General features: G+C 42.6%; 1 protein-coding gene across 2 annotated transcripts; it reads left to right on the top strand.

Moving 5' to 3' along the window:
- Positions 1–27: 27 nt before the first annotated feature.
- eea1 (early endosome antigen 1) lies at positions 28–23,479 on the top strand. 2 transcript variants are annotated; one of them, XM_071203483.1, is made up of 30 exons: positions 28–160; positions 4,505–4,582; positions 4,699–4,811; positions 4,915–4,969; positions 5,061–5,126; positions 5,251–5,284; positions 5,366–5,470; positions 5,743–5,864; positions 6,636–6,791; positions 7,673–7,687; positions 7,949–8,065; positions 10,021–10,359; positions 10,631–10,780; positions 11,015–11,134; positions 11,359–11,562; positions 11,703–11,903; positions 12,052–12,165; positions 12,300–12,455; positions 12,593–12,732; positions 13,388–13,718; positions 13,805–13,906; positions 13,990–14,188; positions 14,349–14,527; positions 15,631–15,816; positions 15,910–16,041; positions 16,443–16,628; positions 16,713–16,951; positions 20,142–20,262; positions 20,372–20,470; positions 20,723–23,479. In XM_071203483.1, exons 1-30 carry the CDS (start codon positions 137–139, stop codon positions 20,840–20,842), a joined length of 4,203 nt encoding a protein of 1,400 aa, XP_071059584.1. In that variant the 5' UTR covers positions 28–136; the 3' UTR covers positions 20,843–23,479. The 2 variants fall into 2 exon arrangements, with proteins under 2 accessions (XP_071059584.1, XP_071059585.1); XM_071203484.1 differs by lacking the exon at positions 7,673–7,687.
- The last annotated feature ends 50 nt before the right edge of the window (positions 23,480–23,529 follow it).

Genomic DNA, 23,529 nt, shown 5'->3' with positions numbered 1-23,529 from the left:
GCTTCACCATCCTCTCCATGACCCGCCCATTCGCCGCCGCTGCCTGAGCTCAGTCAGGTGCTCGTTATCCAGCGACGTAAACTTTGCATTTGGAAAACTGATTGGATTTAGTGTCAGGACAAACACAGTTGAGGCCATGCTAAGACGGATCCTTCAAATGGTAAGAGTTTTGTTCAACAAAGTGAACCGTAACGCTTTTGTTTGGATAACTGAGTCATTTCTCGTAGGAGACACAGGCCTATCCTTGTCTGTTTTCATGGTGGGGCTGCACGATTTATAACACAGTGTGTGATGGGTGGGCGGCTTTTGTATTTGTAGCCAACAGGAGTTCTTCAATTGGAATAAGCCCCGCCACACTGTCAGAACGAAGTTGTCATATCAAGTGCTCCTTGTGTGGGGTTGACAGAGCTAGCCTTCAAAATGCTAACTTAGTACCATAGACTGTATATGCTTGGTACGCTTGGTTGATGCTACTATTGACATGGTTGTAGCAAGCTATTACATGTCTATGTAATGCAGTAGCAACCTATATAGCGTATGTGTCCGTCTTGCCAGGATTTGCCGAGTTATAAATAACTAGCTAACATGCTTGGGCTCTGGTTAATTTCATTTTCATGGTTTCCGTTACCTAGCTTTGTGATAGCAGACAGTGCATAATGTCATTTCCACTCATTACATGCTAGCGCTGACGTTAGCCTCAAGCTGACCGCTACATGTAACAAAAATGTATCCCTTTTAAGTTATAAAGCTTGTAATAAATGATAATGGTGACATGTGTTGTCTTAGACACAAATTACCAGTTTGTCACAGCCTTTACATGTATGAGTTACAGAGGTTAGCTACTTGGATAGCTTTGACTTGGGACTACATTTACCACCAGGGCATTGCTAATGGCGTTAGGGGCCTGTAGGAAAACATCTGATTAAAGATTTCCATTCTAATGTTTTACATCTGTCCTTCATGTGAAAAAGTTGGTGAACCTCTGACTTGGTTCATAAAATGGAGTGTCAGTTATGGGAACTGACACTCCTCAAAATGTAGGTCACGTTCTTAAGATAATGATTACAATTTTTTTTTTACTGAAGCTTGTCAGAGCCATCACATTTGACCAGAATTTGTTAATCTTTTTACAGTACTGATTATTAAGATGTATGTGCTTTATGGTTTATTACGTTGACATAAATAATGTTGTGAGTCTATATTATACAATGAACCCTTAAAGTGGTTAAGACCTCATTTAGGTTGCTGTGTTGAATTAATTATTTTAAAGTTGTGAAGTCGGCCTAGTTCTGATTTTTGTGTGAGTTGGGTCAAAGGTTGTTCCATGATGCAAATGCTCAGCCTGCCTTCAAAGTGGTGTTTGTCTACTGTCCAATAGGCTCTTAGAAAACTCAGTTCAAAGGGCTCAAAGTCCCCCTCCCTACTCTCAAACCCAAGTATTCACCTGATTCATTCATGCAGACTATCACCAGCCACAACAAAAACCTTTTTGTGAATGGACCACCATTGACATTTCTACTATACAGTTGCAAGAAAAAGTATGTGAACCCTTTGGATTCTCCACACATAGCGTTGTGTGTTCTGGATCTGGATCTGGATTAATACTGAGCAGAACCCAGAGGTATCACGCTCAGTGGAGGATGGATGATCCCCGCTAAATGTCTCTTAAAATTTGCCGGAAGCACTCCACGGTTTCTGCGATGACAGCTTCTTCTGGTAGCAAATTCCACTCTCTGATTGTTCTCGGAAAGAAGGAGTAGTTAAGAGTGTCACTAGTTGCGAAAATGTGCTCAAAGTTCAAAGAATTGGCTTTGCGGGTTGCGCTTCTTCTAACTGGCTCTAGGTACATTGATGCATCAATGGCTGAGATGTTATGGACAATCTTGAAGAAGAGAACCAAACGAGCCAATCACCGCCTTTCACTTAATTCCACCCAGTTCAACCGCTTGAGCATTTCTGTGACACTGCTGTCCCATTCATAATCTCCAAAAATGAATCTTGCACCTCTTCTTTGTACTGATTCCAGGGCATCACTGTCTTTATCAGTGTTCCTTCCAAACAACTCAACTTTGGTTTCATCTGTCCACAGAATATTTTGCCAGTAGTGCTGTGGAACATCCAGGTGCTCTTTTGCAAACTTCAAACGTGCAGCAATGTTTTTTGTGGACAGCAGTGGCTTCCTCCGTGGTGTCCTCCCATGAACTCCATTCTTGTTCAGTGTTTTACGTATCGTAGATTCGTCAACAGAGATGTTGGCATGTGCCAGAGATTTCTTTAAGTCTCTAGCTGACACTCTAGGATTCTTCTTCACCTCATTGAGCATTCTGCGCTGTGCTCTTGCAGTCATCTTTACAGGACGGCCACTCCTAGGGAGAGTAGCAACAGTGCTGAACTTTCTCCATTTACAGACACTTTGTCTCACCGTGGACTGATGAACATCAAGGCTCTCAGAGATACCTTTGTAACCCTTTCCAGCTTTATGCAAGTCAACAATTCTTAATCGTAGGTCTTCTGAGAGCTCTTTTGAGCGAGGCATGGTTCACATCTGGCAATGCTTCTTAAGAATAGCAAATTCAAAACTGGTGTGTATTTTTTATAGGGCAGGGCAGCTTTAACCAACACCTCCAATCTCGTCTCATTGATTGGACTCCAGGTTGGCTGACTCCTGACTCCAATTAGCTCTTGAAGAAGTCTTTAGCCTAGGGGTTCACCCTGCGCTGTGAATGTTTACATGGTGTGTTCAATAAAAACATTAAAACATATAATTGTTTGTGTGGTATTAGTTTAAGCAGACTGTGTGTGTCTATTGTTGTGACTTAGATGAAGATCAGAACACATTTTATGACCAACTTATGCAGAAATCCAGGTAATTCCAAAGGGTTCACTTTTTCTTGCAACTGTATGTGTGAGCTTCAGGCCAGTGGACTGAGCTGATTTGATATGACCCTATTCCTTTCTACCTTCAAACTATGTGAAGAGTAGAGTAAAATAGTAATCTACAGGTAATGTACACAAATATACAAAGCCAGTATATTTTAAGGTCAAATAATTGCAACGGTATATGAAACTGAGAACGTCTGTGGTTAATTACAGTTATCTGAAAAACCCTATTACTGGTTGGTTAATTTTCTTCCAAAAACGTTATTGTCAAAGCAATATAACTTAGCAAACATTTGCAATAAGTTATTTGTGGAAAGAAGGGAGGTAATGTAAGGTCAAGGATACAAGAACATTCCCAAGGCAGTGAATATCCTTATTGCAAGCTCAATCATAAAAAAAAATGGTGCCATCATAAGTCTTGCTTTGTCCTGACATACAGCTAAGAGTTTAACAATAGCTACCGACCAGAGGCCTGTGGACACACAGATGGGAGGCACTTTGCATGGTTTTGCTGGGCTGCTGGAAAATACCCTCATATGACATCTGGGCTAGTGTTGGCCAGAAGTTGTGGGAGACAAAATGAAAGAAGGTTCTATGGTCGGATGAGAACTAAATAGAGCATTTATCCTAAATGTTTGGTGCCAAACCGTGCACATCACCAGACCCTTACCATCCCTAACACAAAGCATGGGGGTGGCAGAATCATGCGTTGTGGTGGATGCTGGGAGGCAGGGCTGTGATGGTACTGGGAAAAACAAACACAGCAAATGACAGAGAAAGGTAGCTGTTGCTAAACAATCATTTATGTGTGGCATTGCCAAATAATAGTCCAGAACGTTATCCAAAACTGCTACATATCTATGCAACGTGACAGATCTTTTTCAAAGATTGACCAAACATGTCGTCCAGATTCAAACCTGGAAAAATTCCAAGGGGCTGAATACATTTTATAAACATTATACAGCAGCTGGAGGAACTGGTGTCACCACTCATTACGGTGTTGTTAATCATGTTACAACGGTCTTAAATATTCATGCCTTTTTTAAAGCGAAAAATGCAACAGCATTCCAGGGTAGAGCTAATTGTTACATAACATTTGTCGAAGGCTTAAGCCAGCAGAGTTGTTTTTGAGATGTGTAAGCCATGACTCTGTCCGAGCCTTGCCCTCTTTTCTGAAAAGTCGGTACTTTCCAAAAATCAATTACAGTTAAGTAGATCCAGCATTTACCAAAACATTGCAGGTGAAAAGCACAAACATCAAAAACAGTGGTGTGTAAGCTAGAGGTTTTCAATTATGTTTCTGAGAAAAACTTCTTCCAAGATGGATAATATACCAAATACATGTATTGTACTATATAACTTATTTGTATTTACATCATGGTTACTAAATAAATCAGAAAAAAAATCAAACACTTGGTCTTGGTGGCCACTATATGCAATGTTTCAATGTCTAGAATATAGTTTGTCAATTTGAGAGGGCAAAGGTAATCGTAGGGAATAAAATGTAAAAAAAAAAATCCTAACGTTGTCTAACTGTTTCTTTCAGGCAGTTGAGTTATCTAAAAAATATAGAGAGTGTGTTTTAATACATTCAGACTGATATAGTGTATGCTCTCCTCTCCAGACTCCTGGGAAGGGAGGCTCCCAGAACGCAGAGTCGGAGCCGCCCAGCACAGACCTGAACCACGATCAGACGTCTGAGGTAACGCTGGCCTTTCATGTATCAATAACCTTTTTCTAAACTTTGGAAGCAGACCGAAACACTTGAAGAAGTCATTGTCACATGGTTGAGTCTGATGTTGTGTTTCTGCTTTTCAGGGCTTCATCTGTCCTCAGTGCATGAAGTCTCACAACTCAGCAGAGGAGCTGTTCAAGCACTATGAGCTGTTCCATGATACCGGAGACCTGCCCTCTCACATGGCCCCAACTCGGTGAGACTTTAATGTTACATGTATTATGACAATAAGCTCAACCTCATGATGACAGATTTTTTGAGTTTATGCATTTTTGTAAACAAGCCTCTCCTTCTTTTAGGGAGGACCTTACAATGCTTCGGCAGGAGGTTCAGGACCTGCATTGTTCTCTTAAGGTAAGCTGGAGTCTCTGAAACAAACAGATGTGTACATTTGATGTTAAATACATACTTTATTTTGTATCTGTGTATTGTTGTACCTGATTAGGAGGAAAAGTGGTTTTCCGAAGAACTCAAGAAGGAGTTAGACAAAGTCCAAGGACAACTGAAGCAAGTAATTCCTTCAAGATATTTAAGATTTATTACAATGGCTCTCTGAATATAAAACTGCTTGATAGAACATGATGGAAATGCTTACTCTTACTGTACATTTTTCTCTCTTACTCTCAATTCCACAGAATGATGGACAGACGCCGGGCTCTGAGGATTTAGGTAGGGGGGGCATTTTCTGTTTAAGATAACTGAAAAAAAATCCCAAACATCAATCACTTATATCTGGTACTCTTTTCTCAGCGCTTGAGAAGAAGCTGAACGAAGCAGAGACAGAAAAGTTCAACATCAAGCAGATGAAAGACCTGTTTGAGCAGAAGGCTGCGCAGCTGGCCACAGAGATAGTAGGTTAGTGTGGCACCAGGAAACTGAAAGGCCTGTGTCTCCAAATCTGCATCATCCAACAACACTGAAGAACTCTTTCACTAACCCACTGTTATATCGGCTCAATCCATCCATTGTGTTTCTTCTGAAGTAGTTTATTCAACATTTAGTTTTACAGACTCGATGCAGGGTTTTGCATTTTCTGCTGATGTGTTTTTTCCTCACAAGTGAGGTATTTGCGTTATTTTAAATATGATAGTATTAACTACTAAAAACAAAAGTGTTTGTTCTGACAGACTTGAAGTCCCGCTATGATGAGGAGAAGAGTCTGAGGGAGGCTGCTGACCAGAGACTGGGCCGACTGACCGAACAGCTTCAGAAGGAGAAGCAGGAGAACGAGAGACTCCAAACAGAACTGGTACAGAACACACTTCATCAGTGTTGTGCTCCGGAGTCTGAAAGAAAGACATTGAATTGACACCATGAAATCTGTTTGGCTTTCAGATGTGTGCTGAAGGAATCAAAGCAGATCTAAGTCCGACAAAACATTAGTTCAGTTATTGCAAGGATAGCCATAAGTAGGTCTGAAAAATGTAAGATCTATCTAACTGCGCTTATTTTGACTATTGTAATTACACTATAATTTACGATATTGGGAAGAAGTGACATCATTATTCTAATTTCTTTATGAAAAACAAAGGCAAATGGTCATTGTGTGGTTTTTATAACAGTCATACAAAAATACTTTTTAGAAAATAATCTGATAGCCAAGACATCTCTGCATTAGGACAGTATATCATTCAAAATAGTATTTTCACACATGTTTTGGAATAGTGCAATCTCATCTCATAGCCCCCCCTAATGTTACAATTATTCTTTGTTCCCTGGTGATATAGACCAAAAGTGATGGCGGAAAGAAATGTACCTGTACTCTAAAGAAGAGTTGTCTAGTTTCACTTTTTCTTTGTCATCTGTCTTTATTTTCTTATTTTACTACTCTCAGTGGTTCAGAGAAGCTTCATACAAATATATACGTTATAGATCTTCAAGGAGACGTCCATATAGATTTGCATTGTTCAGTTACGGATCTCGTTCTGATTTATATTAATACCAAAAGCCTGATGTGTCCACACACTATCTTCCACTCAGTTCTCCCAGCTTTAATCCGGTCCTCTGCTCTGCCCCCTAGCTGCAGCGGCCGGGAGTGGAGGACGTGGAGGTGCTGCAGAAGGAGCTGGCGCAGACCCAGACCCTGATGGACAGTTCAACCCGTGAGAGGGAGGAGGAGTCTGAGCGCCTCAAGGCCCAGTACGAGCAGCTGCAGGCTAACCACACTACCTCTGAGGTGAGGGGACAAAACACACAACATCTTGAGATGTACTTCTTCTCAATCTCACTTAAACTTTGTACCTGATGTGTTGCAGAATAACCTCCCGTTGAACCCTAAATTGAACAGTCGCATAAACGAGCACATTAATTCCCACAGTTTGCTTGATAATCTACAAGATTGTATTGTATACGTAAATTATAATTTAGTATTTCTAATTTGACCCCCTTTCCATTTCATCTCATTTCTTAAGCCGACCTACTGCACTTGCAAAAGAAGCTCTGAAATAATCTTTAAAATAGTTTCCAACATACTGTAGGGAAAACATATATATTTCTTATTCTTACTAAGTAATTCATGGTGAATAATTTAGCCTTACTTCTTGCATTTTTTATCCCAGAAGAATGAGAACATGTATCGAGAGCTTCAGGCCCGGCCCTCTCCTTCTGCACATCTCTGCAAATGTTCTCAGATAGTTTTGTGGAACCACATTCCTAAATTATTTGAAATGCGTCTGTTTTTTCATTATGAGACAATCGTGGTTAATCATTAAAGGTTGAGTTCCACAGTATACAAGTATTGGAGCTGATCGCGGTCAGCTGTTATTCTCAAGGTTAGCCAGAGACAAGTCAACTTTGAATTGAAAACATAAGGCTCATGCACCACCTTCCCCAGCAACAGTATGAAGCCGACCATCTTTCGTACAAAATGGTCAGCTTCATACTTTCATAGCATGATATTGGCACGACGAACTCTCATCCAAGGAGCATCTCCCTCTTTGTTACAGATTGCAGTTCATGGATGTATCATGACTGACCTCTTGTATGTCTCTCTCCCTCCCTTTGTTCCTCTGCTCCTCTCATACTGTATCCTTCCACAACACTCACTATTTCTTCAAGATTCGTAAACTGGAGGTAAAAACATTTCAATTTGGCCCTTCACTTACTTCTACATCTTTTTCAGTTCCTTTAAACTTAAAAAACAGATTTTCTTTTGACCCATGTGTAACCTTTCCATGCCTTCGTTGGGTTTTTGTGCGACTGAATTCTCGCTGTAACTTATCCATGTTAAGTTCTTCGTTCATGTCATTCCCTCACAGTGGTGCTTCAGTTATCTGAACGTGCAGTCTATTGTTTACAGACTATAACACACAGTATGTTTCTATTGTGTTGCAGATGACCATATCCCAACTAAAAGCAGAGCTGGAGAAGGGTCCCCAGGAAGCAGCTGTCTACACACAGCAGATCCACCAGCTGCAGAGCAATCTGAACAATCTGCAGCAGCAGAGCCAGGTACCACACAAACAAACAATTATAATGCCTCTGCGCCTGTGGTGTTCCTGTGAACACATTGTCCCAGGAACCTCCAGTTGGACTTAAGGATGGTCTGATTAGAATTAGATTGCAAAGGGTCACTGGGACCACACAAATAAAAAGGTGTGGCCAATACTCCATAATTCATAAACCATTTATGACAAGTGATGACACTTTGGACAGAAATTGCTGTAAAATGTAACTTGAGTGGTTAGTGGAGGCACAGCATTGCTAGGAAGTAATTCTAGTCATAGTCATGTGACCGTTTTGTCTCTCAGCAGATTACTGCAGATACATTAGGCTTATTCCGATTTGTTACATCTACGACTGACGGGATGATTGTCGGGATTATTAATCAGAGCGATTAATTTACTGATCTGCACCCTACTGTACATTTGGAGAGGTTTTTGGTGAAGCAGCATGGAAACCCACGGGTGAACAGTGGATTTCAAATCCTAAAAATTAATTTAAATATGTTGCCGTCTCTTGTTTTTGATATTATTTAGATTTTCATACAAAATACAACACTATCATATAAAAAAGTGATTTTGTTAGAAAACTAGAAATATTATAAATAACATGTTTTGGCTCTTTATAAATATTTTATTTACGTAACAATAACGGCATTGCTTGTAAAAAAAAAGTTAGAAAGTTCGTTTATTTCAAATGTTCCATCAGACTCATGATGATGTTACTCTGCAACCCCCCCCCCCCCACATACACTCTTGCGGCTGCCCTGTTGCCCATTAACCCTGATTGGATAACATGGAAATAGAAACAGCTCCATTATACAGCATATGACTGTGAAGGATTTACTTGTACTTCAGTAATGTTAATCAGCCTTCCCAGCTGCCCCGCTCTAGCACAGAGCACGCCTTCTCTGTTTCTGTGAACCCACGTCTGTTGCTCGGCATCAGCTTCTATTACAATGCTCTGCTCTCACCAGCCTCATTTGGCAACTCAGACATGTTGATACAAAACCACGAGCAGCTCTATAATTAAACCAGCAGGGGGGGAACTCCGCTGTCACTTGGGGTGAAACACAATCACAGGTACCGGCACTGATCCAATGAGCCGGGGCCTGGAGGCAGCGGGTTCCTGCCGGAGATGAAATCCTCCCACAGCAGGCATGTCACAGAGGTTTCTGGGTAAAAGGGGGATTACAGAACTGGATATCCAGTGTGTTGCCCCCTCCCAACGCTTCTCCTCGCAACAGGAGACCCTGAGACTTGAAACAGATACCAAACACGTGAGAAAAGTGATGGAGCAGACAGTGAGAGGATCCTAAGAACAGACAGGTGAAAGACCAACAGAAGAGACACAATGAAAGAGCGGGTAGAACAGAGAGGAAGGAAAGAACAGAAAGTGTTTGTAGAGGGTTGTTTAGGTTTGCCAGTTGCTGTGGTGGCCTGCAGAGGTGTATTGGACGTCTGTGAAGTCCAAGTGTCCTGTCACACTCCCTGGTTAGCAGCACACTCCACTATTAACACCATTTTGTTCTTTATCACCCTGTTTCCAAGTTTACTGCCTGAGCTTACAGCAGGGCCGGTGCTGTTCACACACTACGTTGTTCCCAGTCCTGTGTTGTAAACCTTTCCCCTCGAAATGCCATACCTCGCTTTACAATAGACCTCCGACTGTTCTTTTCTATAGCTTACATTGCATGAATCATTTGTGACTCGTTGCATCTCCTATCATGCCAACTGTATTTTAATAGACAAGTCGTTACAGTGTGGCTTTTTGAAAGACCTCACTTTTCAAACACTGTCAATCTTTATCCTGAGAACCTGCTACCTTAAAAAAATAAGATTTTACTCACTTTTGATTTCTATTTTTACTTATGGCTTTTATTCCTACTTAGGAACATCTTTCACTCCCAATACTTCCTAAAGTTCTGAACATCTGCCTCATGTTGTCCTCTCCTGTTTTTACAGAGCCTGTCTGAGAAGCTTCAACGTAAGGAGAAAGAGAACAAGGACCTGGAGGAGCGATTTGGAGCTGAGAAGGCTGCCAAGAAGGGTGCTCAAGGCAGCCTGAGGGAGAGGGAGCTGGAGGTTCAGGAGCTCCAGGCCCGGGCCACGGGGGCTGAAGCCTCCCTGCAGAAGGCCCAGGCGCAGCTGGGAGAGAGGGCTGAAGAGGTGGCAAAGCTGAAGAGTGAGATCACCGAGCTGGAGGTGAAGCACGCAGAGCTGAAGGTCGAGAGGAAACAGTTGGAGCAGCAAAAAGAGGAAAAAGACAGCCAAGGTGCTCAGCAGCATACTGAGATCAGTCAGGTGAGCAGGGCGGACCATCACACACAGTACATGCAGGAGATGGGCAGATGGTGCAAAAGAAGAACTCTACTGTCATAACTGTCAGAATCCCTGTTCAGAAAACACCAAGCATTTAGGCACACGTGTTATTTAGTAATGTGTAAAAAATCATAAAAAATGATTCCAGACATCCTCCTTGTGTTTCCTACATCTGCTGTGTTTCTTTGCTATTACTGTTTCCATCTTTATTCGTCCATCTTCCTCATCTCCCCTCTCCCCGCGCTCTCTCTAGCTGCACGCCAAACTGCTGGAGGCGGAGAGGCAGCTGGGCGAGGTGCAAGGTCGTCTGAAGGAACAGAGGCAGCTGTCTGGGGAGAAACTAAAGGACCGCGAACAGCAAGCCGCCGACCTGCAGCTCAAACTGTCCCGGGCAGAAGAGCAGGTAGGCCTTACCGATCACTACAGGAAACTGACATACTGAAAGAACATCTGGACATAAATGTTTGAAATGTTTGAGTGTGTGTCTTAAGGTATGCTGTAGGATCTGCATGTGTAGTTTATGTTACTGTTGTAGACTGATAATAAAGAGACAGGATGATGTACAAATTAAAGTAATAATCCATTTAGGTTAATAGGTTTGTGCTAATGAATGCGCTTCTTTGTTTCACACCTGTAGTTGAAGGAGAGTGCCAGTAAGAATACAGACATGCAGCACCAGCTGGAGAAAGCTAAGCAGCAGCACACAGAGCTGCAGGCGCTGCAGCAAAACACCAACGGCAAACTGCGCGAGGCACAGGTACTGTTCACAGGAAAAACCCTCAGATATTATTATCAGAGGGTATACACATCACCACTCACACTAAACACTATTCTGATACAGACATCAACAACACTTTTGTTCCTCCACAAACAATTTGTGATAATCCTAATACAAACCTCCCACAAGACACAAATTAAACATTTCTACCAGACTCTCCTAGTGTAATCGTTCTCTTATGCTGACTTGCCTTAATGCTGCAGAACGACCTGGAGCAGGTCCTGCGTCAGATCGGAGACAAGGACCAGAAGATCCAGAATCTGGAGGCTCTGCTGCAGAAGAGTAAGGACATTGTGACCCAGCTGGAGACCGAGAGGGAGGACCTGTGTGCCAAGATCCAGGCTGGAGAGGGAGAGACCGCTGTGCTCAACCAGCTGAAAGAGAAAAACCACGCACTACAAGAACAGGTATATGTAGTGTCGCTCTAAAACCTGCAATGTAGATCTTCTATTAGCATCATATAGAAAGGCCAGTGTTATTGAACAGTACTGACAGGGGAATGTTGTTGAGCTTTTCTAAAACTGTTCTTTATATGTGGGTCTTAAAGGTCACACAGTTGACAGACAAGCTGAAGAACCAGTCGGAGAGCAACAAGCAAGCCCAGGATAACCTCCATAAGCAGGTCCAGGAGCAGAAGACCCTGCTGCGCTCCGCCCAGGACCGAGCCCTCACCCTGGAGACCTCCGTCACCGAACTCACCGCCCACCTGGCTGACAGCAAGGAGAAGGTAGCCCAGCTGGATGCTCAGGTAAACCCCTTCAGAAGCACGCCTGAGCAATATGTATTCAACTACATATAGTGGTGTCTCTGTCTTTGACTTTACTCGAAGAATCTGTATGTTGTCAAACTGATTTTGAAAAGAGAATAACATTGTTTGTGCGCCTATCTTTCTTCAGCTGAAAGCAAAGACAGAGATGCTGCTGTCTACAGAGGCAGCCAAGGCTGCACAGAAAGCTAACCTGGAAAACAACCTGGAGACGGCCCAGCATGCACTGCAGGACAAGCAGCAGGTTAGCACCTCCTTTGTGCCACTTTATGTCGGCTTTGAGCATATTTATTAATGCCTTACCGAATATTTGTTCCCCCCCTCACTCACCTCACTCTTCCTTCTCGTATCCTGCACCCTCGCCCCTGTCGTGTGAAGGAGCTGAATAAAGTTCAGAAGAAGGTGGAGGAGCAAGCCCAAAAGCTTAAGGAGAGACAGGAGCAGGGCTCACAGCTGGACGCCAGTCTGAAGGAATGCAAAGACAAACTCCTGGCCTCAGAACAGCGTATAGAGCAGCTGGAGGGACTCAATAAGGTCTGTGATGATTCTTTATTGAGAGTACAGGATGTAAGAGGGACATGTTGAGGCCTTAACTGTCCTCTCTCTGGTGTCCTCAGTCTACATACATTTCGGTTTTTCGAAACTAATTTGGTGTTTTGATCCAAACACAGAAATTGGAGTCTCAGGTTGGGGAGGTGCAGGCCTCTCGGGACCAGGTGCAGCAAGAAGTGCAGAAGCTGCTAAAGGAGGGGTCAGAGGTCAAACGGAAAGCAAAGGAGCTGCAGCGCTCACTGGAGACGGAGAAAGCAGGGTGAGATCAAATCTACTGGTGCATAGTAAGGCTGTACCCGAATATTCGTTCGTTGGAGTACTATTCGGGTTTCAATTTCGTTATTCGGATTTTTTTTTTTTTTTTCTGAATTTATTGAAATCTCCAATATCAACGTAAGAGCTTGTGCCTCTTCGGGGGGTGCTAACACTTAACCATAAACGTTATTGTTTACTTTCTCCGTCTTTATATGTAGATATGACTTTTTCTCCATTAATCTCCGTCACATTGTTTCCATAGCAACAACAACTTCCTGTCAACTGCGCTAACTCTCCTTCAAAATAAAAGCATGTCCATACGAAATAGAAAGCCAAGCCAAATTACACTTAAGACATACAACTGCAACGAAAGTAACACACACAATGCAATATCCTTTTCAATTTCAAAGAACACAAATTGGGTTACATTAACAAATAACTATAAAACAACAATACTGTAGAATAACCAAAAGAATGCCGTGAATACACCGAAATACACGTGTTGAAGCGGTTCGCTGCTGATTACTACGCCCCCCCCCATGCAATGTGTGTAAATCAATTTGTTACTAACTCCCTGTGATTGTATTCAGTGCCGGTACAACCTCATGCTATTATTCACTTTGAGTTCTAACAAAAAGACCTGTCTTTCCATTGTTTAGGGCTGCAACACTACAAGAGGAGTTGAAGAAAAAAGCAGCTGCTTTGAGCGACGTTCAGCAGCAGCTGCAGCGCAGTGAGCAGGACAAAGCTGCTCTGCAGGTGAACCTGGACAAGGTGACCCAGGAGGGGAAGACTCAGCATGCAGATCTGGACAGGAGAGCTCAGAGCCTGACTGCAGACCTACAGAAGGCCCAGCAGGAGAAAGAGGCTCAGAAGAAGGAGCTTTCCTCAACACAGGAGAGCCTAGGAAAGGCTAAAAAAGCTCTGAAAGAGAGTCAGAGTCAACTGGACATGGAGAGGAAGAACCACAAGTCAGCCATGGAGGAGAGGGTAGGTTCAGAAAGAGCCTGTTTGGAGTAACACACCGCCAGCTTATTACCAGGACATTCACAACATGAATCTGTCTTAATCCGCAGGAGAAGGCCAATGAGAAGGCCAGACAGGAGCTTCTTAAGAGTAACGACGCCATCACCAAGGCAATGACAGAATCTCAAGAGCAGTTGGAGCAGTTAGGAGAGGTAAGCGTCTGATAAAACGTTGCATCAAGTCTCATTGTTTTTGGTTTTTGTTTGAACCTGTCATGTGTCGACTACATTTCCAGGCAGAGAAAAAGTTGAAAGTGCAGCTGAGCACGTTGGAGCAGCAGCGCTCAAAGACTCAGGGGACACTGACGGAGAAAGAGAAGGAGTTGGAGAAGCTGCGGGCTCAACTGAAGACAGCCCAGGGGTCCTTTGAGGAGGAGAGGAAGAAAATGAAGGCCCAAGTTGCAGAGTTACAAGAAAGTAATGTCAAGAAGGCAAGTAGAATTTTCAAAATACAGACATACTGTACTTATTTAACCACACAGCTGCACTTCCTGTACCTTGAGAGCAGAGATAAACACTGCATTGCCACAGGGTTGTACTTAATTCACATGTTTCCTAAAGTACGTTTGTTTATTTGACCCTTACCTCCAGGCAGAGGATGAGAGTACGTTGAGGGCGCAGGTGTCAGCGCTTGGCCAGGAGCTGGGCTCTGAGAGAGGTCGGACTACAGATCTGCAGAAGGGTTTGGAGCAAAACAAGGAGAGCCTCACTACGCTTCAGTCTGACTTCTACGGCAAGGAGTCGGAGGTGTCGGCCCTGCGCCAGGACATGAGGGTGGGTACTGCAGGAAGGAAGGAGGGGGGGTACACACTGATCAGGCTCAACCCTCTCATTTCATTTGATTTCAAACCTTTATTTAACCAGATTGGTCCCATTGAGATCATAGATCTCTTTTTCAAGGGAGACCTGCAGCATATAGGTTCCACATGAAACATAAAACAATAAAGGACATCATACATTATATTTACAGGTACATTTACATAGTTATCGACATTTACAAGTGCCCATAGTATCAAAGAGCATTTCATTTAGCCTAGCTTTAAAAACATGCAGAGGAATGAGATGAACCCCTAAACCGTGATTTGCTCCCGTCATGTTTTACTCACTGCAGTGTATAAATCAAACGCCCCATATGAAAGCAGCACAATCATGAAATGAAGTAGGGAGAGTTCAATAAGGTCTTTGGTGTATAGTAACAGTTATAAGGCCATAATTAATAGAAGACGTATACAATATTAAAACTATAAATACAAGTTGAACAATTTTCATTGTTTATTTTACACAAATAATGAATACAAATGTAAGCTATATATGCAAAATGTTTCCAAGTGCTGATAAGCGTTTACAAAATAAGGTCTGTACATTCTATACATATTGAACTATTTACATTTGTACAGCCTCTCCTGTCCTCTCTTGTCGGCTTGTTATGAACCGCATGCAGTTATTGGACGCTTCACATAGTTTTCATCACATGACTTTTGGTGTCAGCCGAGTCAGTCATGGCTTACCAGTTGTTTCTTAAGGTATCTGTTTAAGGTATCCATATTTTAGGCTTTTATTCGTCTTTTCAAAACTGATGTATTTGTGACATCATTTGTTCAAGGACATTGTGAAATTTGAAAATGGACAATAATTCCTGTTTTCACAGTGTCTGGTTATGGTAAATTACGTATTTTATTAGTTGATTTAAGAGAAAGACAACATGCCTTTCTAACCCACCAGTCGGTTGTGGGGTTCAAGTTGTTAAGTAGAAATGTTGAATTAAGAAGCTGTTACTGTGGGTTGAACTTTGAACCAATCACAGATGGATTACTGTAAGTATATGGATGCATGTTGATGATTCAGAACCATGCCCCTGCTGCTTCCTCTCCCCGCAGGCGTCGGAGGAGAAGCTGAGCGTGGCTCAGGAAGAGCTGGCTGCTAACCGGACCCATCAAAGCGGTTTAGAGACTCAGATCCAGGATCTGCAGACGGGCCGGGGCTCGCTGGAGAAGGAGCTGGCTCAACGGGACCAGAAGCTCCAACAGCAAGAACAAACCCTGAGCGAGCTTCAGCAGCAACAGGTCAGACCAACCGTTTCCCTCATATAGACATCAACTCTTATATTACTTACTGATTCAGTTTATATATTCTAAATGGTGATTACTCCCCTATAGAGTTATGTAAAGGACGAACTGGAGAAGGAGAGAAGCAAAGCAGAGGAGCTGAACAAAGCCAAGAGTGTCCTGGAGAAGAATAACACCAGACTGAGTTCTGAATTAAAAGCTCTCGCTGAGAAGAATGGGAAGGTCGGTCAACTTCTATCTTTCTTTTGATTTAGATGGTAGAGAGAGGCTAGAATATTCCTCAGATAAGCTTTAATAGTACAATGTATCTCTCTTACCGGACGACGTGCCCTGCTTCCCATGCTTGCTCTTATGCAAACAGCTTTACCCAGGACTACTGCAGGTCATCGGGGACACATTCCTTAAAGTCATAACTGTGCTTCAGTCAACTATTTGACGTGAGCATCGGATTATTCCGGTCTTCAAAGATGTCTTTAAGATTGATCTGAAGCTGTTGTCAGAGCAATAACTTCCTGAGCTTAAAGCCTTTTAAAGTTTAAGCCCATGTGTGAAAAGAGACGCTATAAGGGCCTTTAACATCATCCAAACATTGTGCATAAAGCCTGATGTTCTGCTGCATTCAGGAGCTGGTAGAGCTGCGGGAAGCCAAACAGCTGTTGATCCAGCAGAAACTGGAGCTGCAGAGTCAGGTGGAGGCCGCACAGAAGACCCTGGAGAATGAGCAGAAAGAGCACAAGACCACCCGGGACAGCAGGAGCCAGAGAGAGGAGCAGCTCCTCGCACAAACCAAGGGGGTCCAGGAGCAGTTGGTAGGCTCTAAACCCCATCATTGAAATGTCCTTCACTTCCTCTCCTGATCCATTTCTTGACTCGATCAATGCTTCCTCCCGCAGTCGGCAGAGAAGCGAGCCAGACAGGAGCAGGTGAAGCGCGGGGAGGAGGCGGAGGCTAAGATGGGGGTGCAGGTGACCGCTCTGAACGAGAACGTGGCCACGCTGAAGAGAGAGTGGCAGGGCAGCCAGCGCAGGGTGGGGGAGCTGGAGAAGCAGACGGACGAGCTGAGAGGAGAGATCGCCGTGCTGGAGGCCACGGTGCAGAACAACCAGGACGAGAGGAGGGCGCTGCTGGAGAGGTGAGGGGAATACATGAGCCATCGTTTACAGAAATACTTTAAAAAGTCTTCAGAAGTTTTGGGATGTTCTTGGTTGGCATTCAAACTCACTCACTCAAATATGTAGAGTTATATCAGCAGGATTAAGGAATGTCTTTAATCTCTGTTTAGAAGCACTTCTGTCTGTTCTGCAGAGCTGGTGACATGAATAGTGTTGCACGGTGTACCGAGACTTGAAAGGTACCGCGATACCCTGCCGTTAAAAACGTTACGATTCCTCCGTTTCGACGGGGAAAAGTACTCCGGTGAGAAAGCGCTGTTTTAATAAGAGCCGTGTGTGTTCAGCGCTCTGCTCCGTGCCTGCAGTCCCTCCCCTCTCAAGCACGCTCAAGTGCCTCCCCTCTCTCGTGCACGCGCTAGCTGTCAGAGCATGTGAGAAAAGGAAAAACATGGCTGCAAGTGGGAGTGCAACTGCCGCTGCGCCTCGGCTTGTTGATAAAAAAGACGCCAGAAGCGAAATTTGGAAGTATTTGAGCTATATCTCTGACAGTGAGGGCAAGCCTACGGACACCACGAGGCCTGTCTGTAAGACATGTATTCTTGTCATTTATTTTATTTATTGTTCTCATTGTTTAAAAGTGTGTGTTATGGTTCTGGTGTGAAATAAAGCACAATAATTACATTTAAGACTGTTTCCCTTTTTTTAAGAAAAGTATCGAAAAATATAAATAATTCTTGACTTGGTATCGAAACCAAAATGTTGGTATCGTGACAACACTCGACATGAATCAGCTTTTTGCAGATTCAACTGAAGAGATACATTGCAGGGGTAGACATTAAGGGTACAATTGCACTGGCCCTCCAGCGCAATTGTATTATTTATCACTGGCCCCACCATTGTAACCACTGGCCTGGAGCATTCGTCCAAAGAAATCGACTAATAATGAAGAAAATGAACACATTTGTTGCAATAGTAAATGTATGCACAAACTACATTACTACTTGTACTACAACATTTGAATAATCAGTTCTTCCTCATTTTCCTCAATTGTTCATATTTGGTTTATTAAAATTGTTATATTGTGGTCATTGTTAAAACATTTCTGCTATTATCATTATTATGAGTATATTATTATTAGTATAATGCGCTTTCTGCCTTCCTGTCATCAGGAGTTAGAAATGTAATGGCTATGTAATAGATTCGATTAGAACCTTCATTATCCTAAACTGCTCGGACATTTCCTTATAGTGAATATACCTTTATATTGTCTACTCTTCACTTACTTGTCAGCATAGGTCGGCATTGATGTACAGAGCCGACAGAAGACCTTGTTTATGTCATCATATTGAAGCCAACTCCATTGATCAAGCTAGTGTGGCTGAAACTTTCTCTTCCTCTTCTTCTCATACTCCCTGTCACTCTCCTTTAACTCTTCCGGTGACATTCTTTTATTTGAAGATTGTTTTTTGCCAGGCGCTTGGCCGGTTACTGCTGGTATTAAAAAATGTTTGGAGAATGGTTAGGTGGCGAGAAAGTCTGTAGTGAAGGAGCGCGCTCCCACGTGGGAGCCTGCTCGTGCTGCGCTCTGCAGCAAACTGCTGCTTGCTTTTCATCCGACAACCGCCTCATGAAACGCTTTGTTGTAGCGTTAATAAACGAAACAATTTAACTCAATTGCTAGTCAAAATACCAATACCACAGGACCGTTTTTTTAAAGCAATATTTTGAGTGGCCCGAGCGGGCAAGTGGAAAGTACGTTATGCTGGCCCGGGGTGTCTAAATAGTGCTTCCGGGCCAGCGGGCCATTTATAATGCCGAGCCCTGCATTGGTAATCTATATTCAGAGTATTGCTGTAAAGCTGCTTTCTATGCGGAACATCCAGATTATTGAAACCATTTGCATCCAGTGCCGGCTGCAAAAGTCACCAGGATTTTCTACATTGGCTTTTTTCAAGAATAAGCTTTTCTAAAGTATCACATGGCTTTAATACAGGAACTTGAATGATTGTATTTCGCCATCAAGGTCCTAATGAGATATAAGATCTCTTCTTCAGGTGAGTGCAGGTCAAACCGGCAGCATGAGCCGTTTCACATTTAAAAGAAAATGGCAATGACCTGAGCCAGGATTTTGTAAAATGTCAACACCTTCAGAGCAGTTTAAAAAGGAAGTATACTAAGGTCATAGTAATGTGCATGTAATTCCGTGCCCAGGGTGCATATAAAGATGAAGCAGTGTTGCCAAACTCTTAGTCGACTTGGGGACTTTTTTAAATAACCCAATTAGTAGATCTAGTGCTGTAGTTGCTGCGATGAAAGGATAAACGGCTGGAGATATAATACAATGGGTAGTTGGATAGTGTCTTGGCACTTAATAGCTTGTGTATTTTTTGTGACATTTGAGTGTGTGATCCTACATTTGTTGGGAAGAGGTTTAATACAAATAGAAAAGAGCTTTGCACAGTTTTCTCTCAAATGGAAAGCATTATTTTAAAAGGAAAAAAAACATCGCCTTTTTCTATTAATTATAATTATGCACATTTTAAAGTTAACTTTTCAACAAGCTATAGACTGATGTCAAGCTTTGATGACCTCCTCATATCCTCATAAGTCAGCGAGAGAAGTTTGACTCTAATTGATGGTCTCTTAATTTCCTTGTGCGTAACAAATGATGATTAAAATTATCCTGTGAAATTCATTATAAATGAGGCCTATTTTAGGCTGTTGCATGTGACGTCACAGCACACTCGTAAAGGGGAGAAAATAACATTTTAATTAACCGAGCAAGAAGAGGCCCGTTAGGACAGAATATCAGAACATGGGGGCAGGCAACATACTGAATGTGAACCAGCAGGATTAAATCAGTATAGTATATGTTTTCTTGAAGAAATAACTGCTGTGATATTCTGGATTGTTAGCAGTGACGTACTACAATACATAAAAAGGTTTACACGCAAAAACATGAGGCTATATTTGACTGAGTGTGTTGTACCTGGTGAATCGGTTCAATGTGATAAGTCAAATTGAATAAAAATACAACAATAGAGTGTGTGTGGTAAATATAAATCACCAAAAGACACATAGTTAGTCTCCTGTGTATCTAAAGTATTCTGTAACAAGCATATTGTGCAGCCTGCCGAGATGTGGATGAGCCACTCGTTAGCTCTTTAATAAGAACACACACATCATCAGTGCTCTGTGGCTGTGTTTCAGGTGTGTGAAGGGGGAGGGCGAGATCGAGAAGCTGCAGGCCAAGGTGGTGGAGCTGAGGAGGAAAGTGGACGACACGACGGCCGCCATGCAGGAGCTGGGCAGAGAGAACCAGTCGCTTCAGGTCAGTCAGAAAGCCCTCCTCCTGTTGGAACCGTACATGGAGGAGACGATTATAAAACCTTTATTCTGAGAGGCTCTGTTTGTAACTCCTGCATCTTGTGCTTTCTTAGATCAAACAGTCCCAAAGTCTGACCAGGAAGTGGGCTGAGGACCAAGAGGTGCAGAACTGCCTGTCCTGTGGGAAGGGCTTCAGTGTGACTGTCAGGAAGGTGAGGAGGAAGTTATCTGTATGAGTGATGCTAACATGCTAACATGCGAAAAGGACAAACATTAAACTTCTTGTATGTGATCGTGACTTGAAACAGGAGAAATGGCGATCATATAAATAACATCATTTCAGTTTCTTTAGTTGTTACAATCTTTTAGATATACATCCTATGATTCCATAATTTTGAAACTTGTTTTTTAGCTTTAATTGCCAACTTGTAACAACTCCCTCTCCTTCTCCCCTGAATCTCCAGCACCACTGCAGACATTGTGGGAACATTTTCTGCAACGAGTGTTCAGCGAAGTACGCCCTCACGCCGTCCTCTAAAAAGCCAGTCCGGGTCTGCGAGACGTGCTTTGAGGATCTCCAATGATGATTCCCCTCTCCCCCCTTGACCTCCCCCCTAACCCTCCCCCTCTTACTTCAGCGGGCAGAAGAAGGCGTCTCTGTCATATTTAATGTGCACTATTGAGGACAGACCCGGAGCAGAGACTCCCACCAGTGTGTGACGTCTGGCTCTGGTGGGATGGGGAAACAACTGAGGAGACCCCAGAGCTGTGTGGGGTGGGTGTGGGGGTGTGGGGGGTAGGTTGGGATTGTCTGTATCTGTTTTTGTGCCTTTGCTACTCCTGTGGATTGCCAGAACGTGGAGACACTGAGAGCTTAACACATCTCTTTAAGTTCGCATTCCGCGGCTGTTTGGAATTATTAGAATGTGCAGGGGGTCGCTGTGTTTGTCGTAGGGTGATTGACATCTGCCGTCAGGAGGCGGGACACTGAGGGAAGTGAAATGTTGTAGAGGAAGTGTTGAAAGTCACTGCTGCCCTACAAAGGTAAATGCAGGAAACTGAAAGGCGGCTTTGTCAAGAAAATAACATCTGTAAATACCAATATGACATATTTTAGTATAACTGCATCGCACCGATCACTAAGAAATGCAAAATGTGAGAAAGAAAGGTCAACTCAAGTTATCTATCGATACTAAATATTTTTTATTTGGGATTTTTTTCTTTTACGTGTCAATACAAAAGTGTGTTATTTTATTGTTTTTTGAGGAACCTCATTTAAATGACCTTTTTCAGGAAATCTTTGTTCTTGCGTTAACAGAATAACATGCTCAGTCAGTTGGCCCCTACACAACTCGTCCAAAAGTAGCTAATTTAATGTTTTCATTTAATGTTTCATGGACAGGATTTCATGAAAATATAAAATGTAAGATGTTAAATGTCAAAATACACATTCTATTTTGCAAATTCACATTGGTATAGAGCACTGGTCCCCTTTTAATAACATTGTGCTGTACAGTAAAACGCATTCAATCATAATCTTTGGTATTATGAATGTTCAATTGTAAAAACTAAAACTGCTCTTCAGAAGAAAAAAAAGAAACGAGTTGATTTATGCACCAGCGATTTCTCTGTACAGGACTTTTGACGTCGAATCAGTTCTGCATGTTCCCTTTGTGCGGCAGCGCGTGTGTGTTTGTTATTATTGATGTATTCAGCCGAATTCATGACCAAAGAATGTCTGCAGCAGGAAAACAGCGGAGATGAAAACCCTGAACTCGTTTCATGTCAGTGTTTTTCTAAGCGTCTCTTAAGAAGCTTTGAGTTTTAAATGACGGGGTCCTACATTTGTATCTGGAAACAGCATGGATGACGACCTGAGAGGCTTTTTATGCGCAGCCACATTTCTCTTTGCGTGTTAATTTCTGCAAATGGTGGTGCTTTCTGCAGACTGTTAAAGCAGTCACTAAAGATGCCTGCATGTACATTTTAACATTTTATTATTTTTGCTGCTTGTCTCCACTCAGCTACACTGAATACTGCTGGAGATGTGTGTGTGGCTTTAGAGCAGGGTTTGTGTGTAATGTTGCTGTAACAGAGTGTGTTTTAGTTAACGCCTGCTGTGTGTGTGTGTGTGTGTGTGCGCGCGCGCTGCTGAGTTGCACTGTATGAACGTTGGCTGCTCAGAATCTCAGTATCTCATTCTGGGATGTCCGTGCTGGCTTCAGGTGCAGCGTTTTCCGTCGGTTCTCTGTCAATCCTATGTGCAGCTGAGGACACTGTAAAAGTAAATTCCAGATTTTGTATAATTTATAATTGTTGACAGATATTGGTAAGATCTTTTGTGCAATTGTCTAAAGACTGGAGCGGGCGAAAACACTGTAAGCCAGGTGACAATGGAGGCATTTTGCAACAAGCAGCGTGTTTCAGACTTAAGAAAATTAGCTATTTTTGCTAAGAAAAAATACGTCCATCTCAGTTGCAAGCTCTCATGAACACCTGTCTCTTGTGTTGCATTGGTTTTTGTTATGTCTACCTCAGATCGGCACAGGAAAAGCACTATTTCTAAATCTTAGTGGTCACAAACATCACGTCATTGCCTGCATTTGATGAAAGATGTGTGATGTATCCGTCAGTCCTTTAGAGAGAGATGATTTGCACCTTATTGTATTCTGGGATCGTCCATATGAGAACCCAGCCTCAAACGTAGGACCACCGACTTTATACAGGCTTCAGCATTTCTAGCCCTGATGTACTAAACCGCTCATTAATACTAAGGCTGTCATAATTATCTGTGTACATGTTTGTAATGAAAGAGAAAAAGGAATATATATATATATATATATATATATATATAACACTTGTGGATGTAAAACATAACAGTGAAAATGTTGGTGGATTAATCAGTGTCTTACTTTTTCTTTTTACATAAAGGCACCACGATGTTGACACACTGACTTGTGGCTTGGTCTTGCTGTCAGTTTGCATTTATGGTGACTTCACTGGCCTGTGGCTCACATTTCCTCTGTGTTTAGAGTCATCATAAGTGATGGTTGTGAAGGTGTGCCTTAGGCCACGTCTCGTACGTCACTGCACACGGTTAGCGGTGACACGCACCATGTATTACACAGTCTGAAGGGATGAGAGGAATAATGTAATTTATGTTCACACGCACCAGTTGATTTTAAGTCATGACAAACATAAATAAAACCTATATGTTTCTATTTTCTCGTGTGTTGTTTTCATTCATAGACATTACTTTAATACTCTACTT

This window comes from Pseudochaenichthys georgianus, chromosome 6 (genome assembly GCF_902827115.2).
Source record: "Pseudochaenichthys georgianus chromosome 6, fPseGeo1.2, whole genome shotgun sequence".
NCBI lineage: Eukaryota > Metazoa > Chordata > Actinopteri > Perciformes > Channichthyidae > Pseudochaenichthys > Pseudochaenichthys georgianus.
The sequence above is the reverse complement of the archived record's forward strand: the minus strand, read 5'-3'. Positions and strand labels throughout refer to the sequence as shown.

Coding starts and splice junctions, on each gene's coding strand:
- eea1 (XM_071203483.1), top strand. CDS start 137: ATGCTAAGACGGATCCTTCAAATG. Junction 4,812..4,914: donor TCTCACATGGCCCCAACTCG/GTGAGACTTTAA, acceptor TCCTTCTTTTAG/GGAGGACCTTACAATGCTTC. Junction 12,166..12,299: donor CACTGCAGGACAAGCAGCAG/GTTAGCACCTCC, acceptor TGTCGTGTGAAG/GAGCTGAATAAAGTTCAGAA.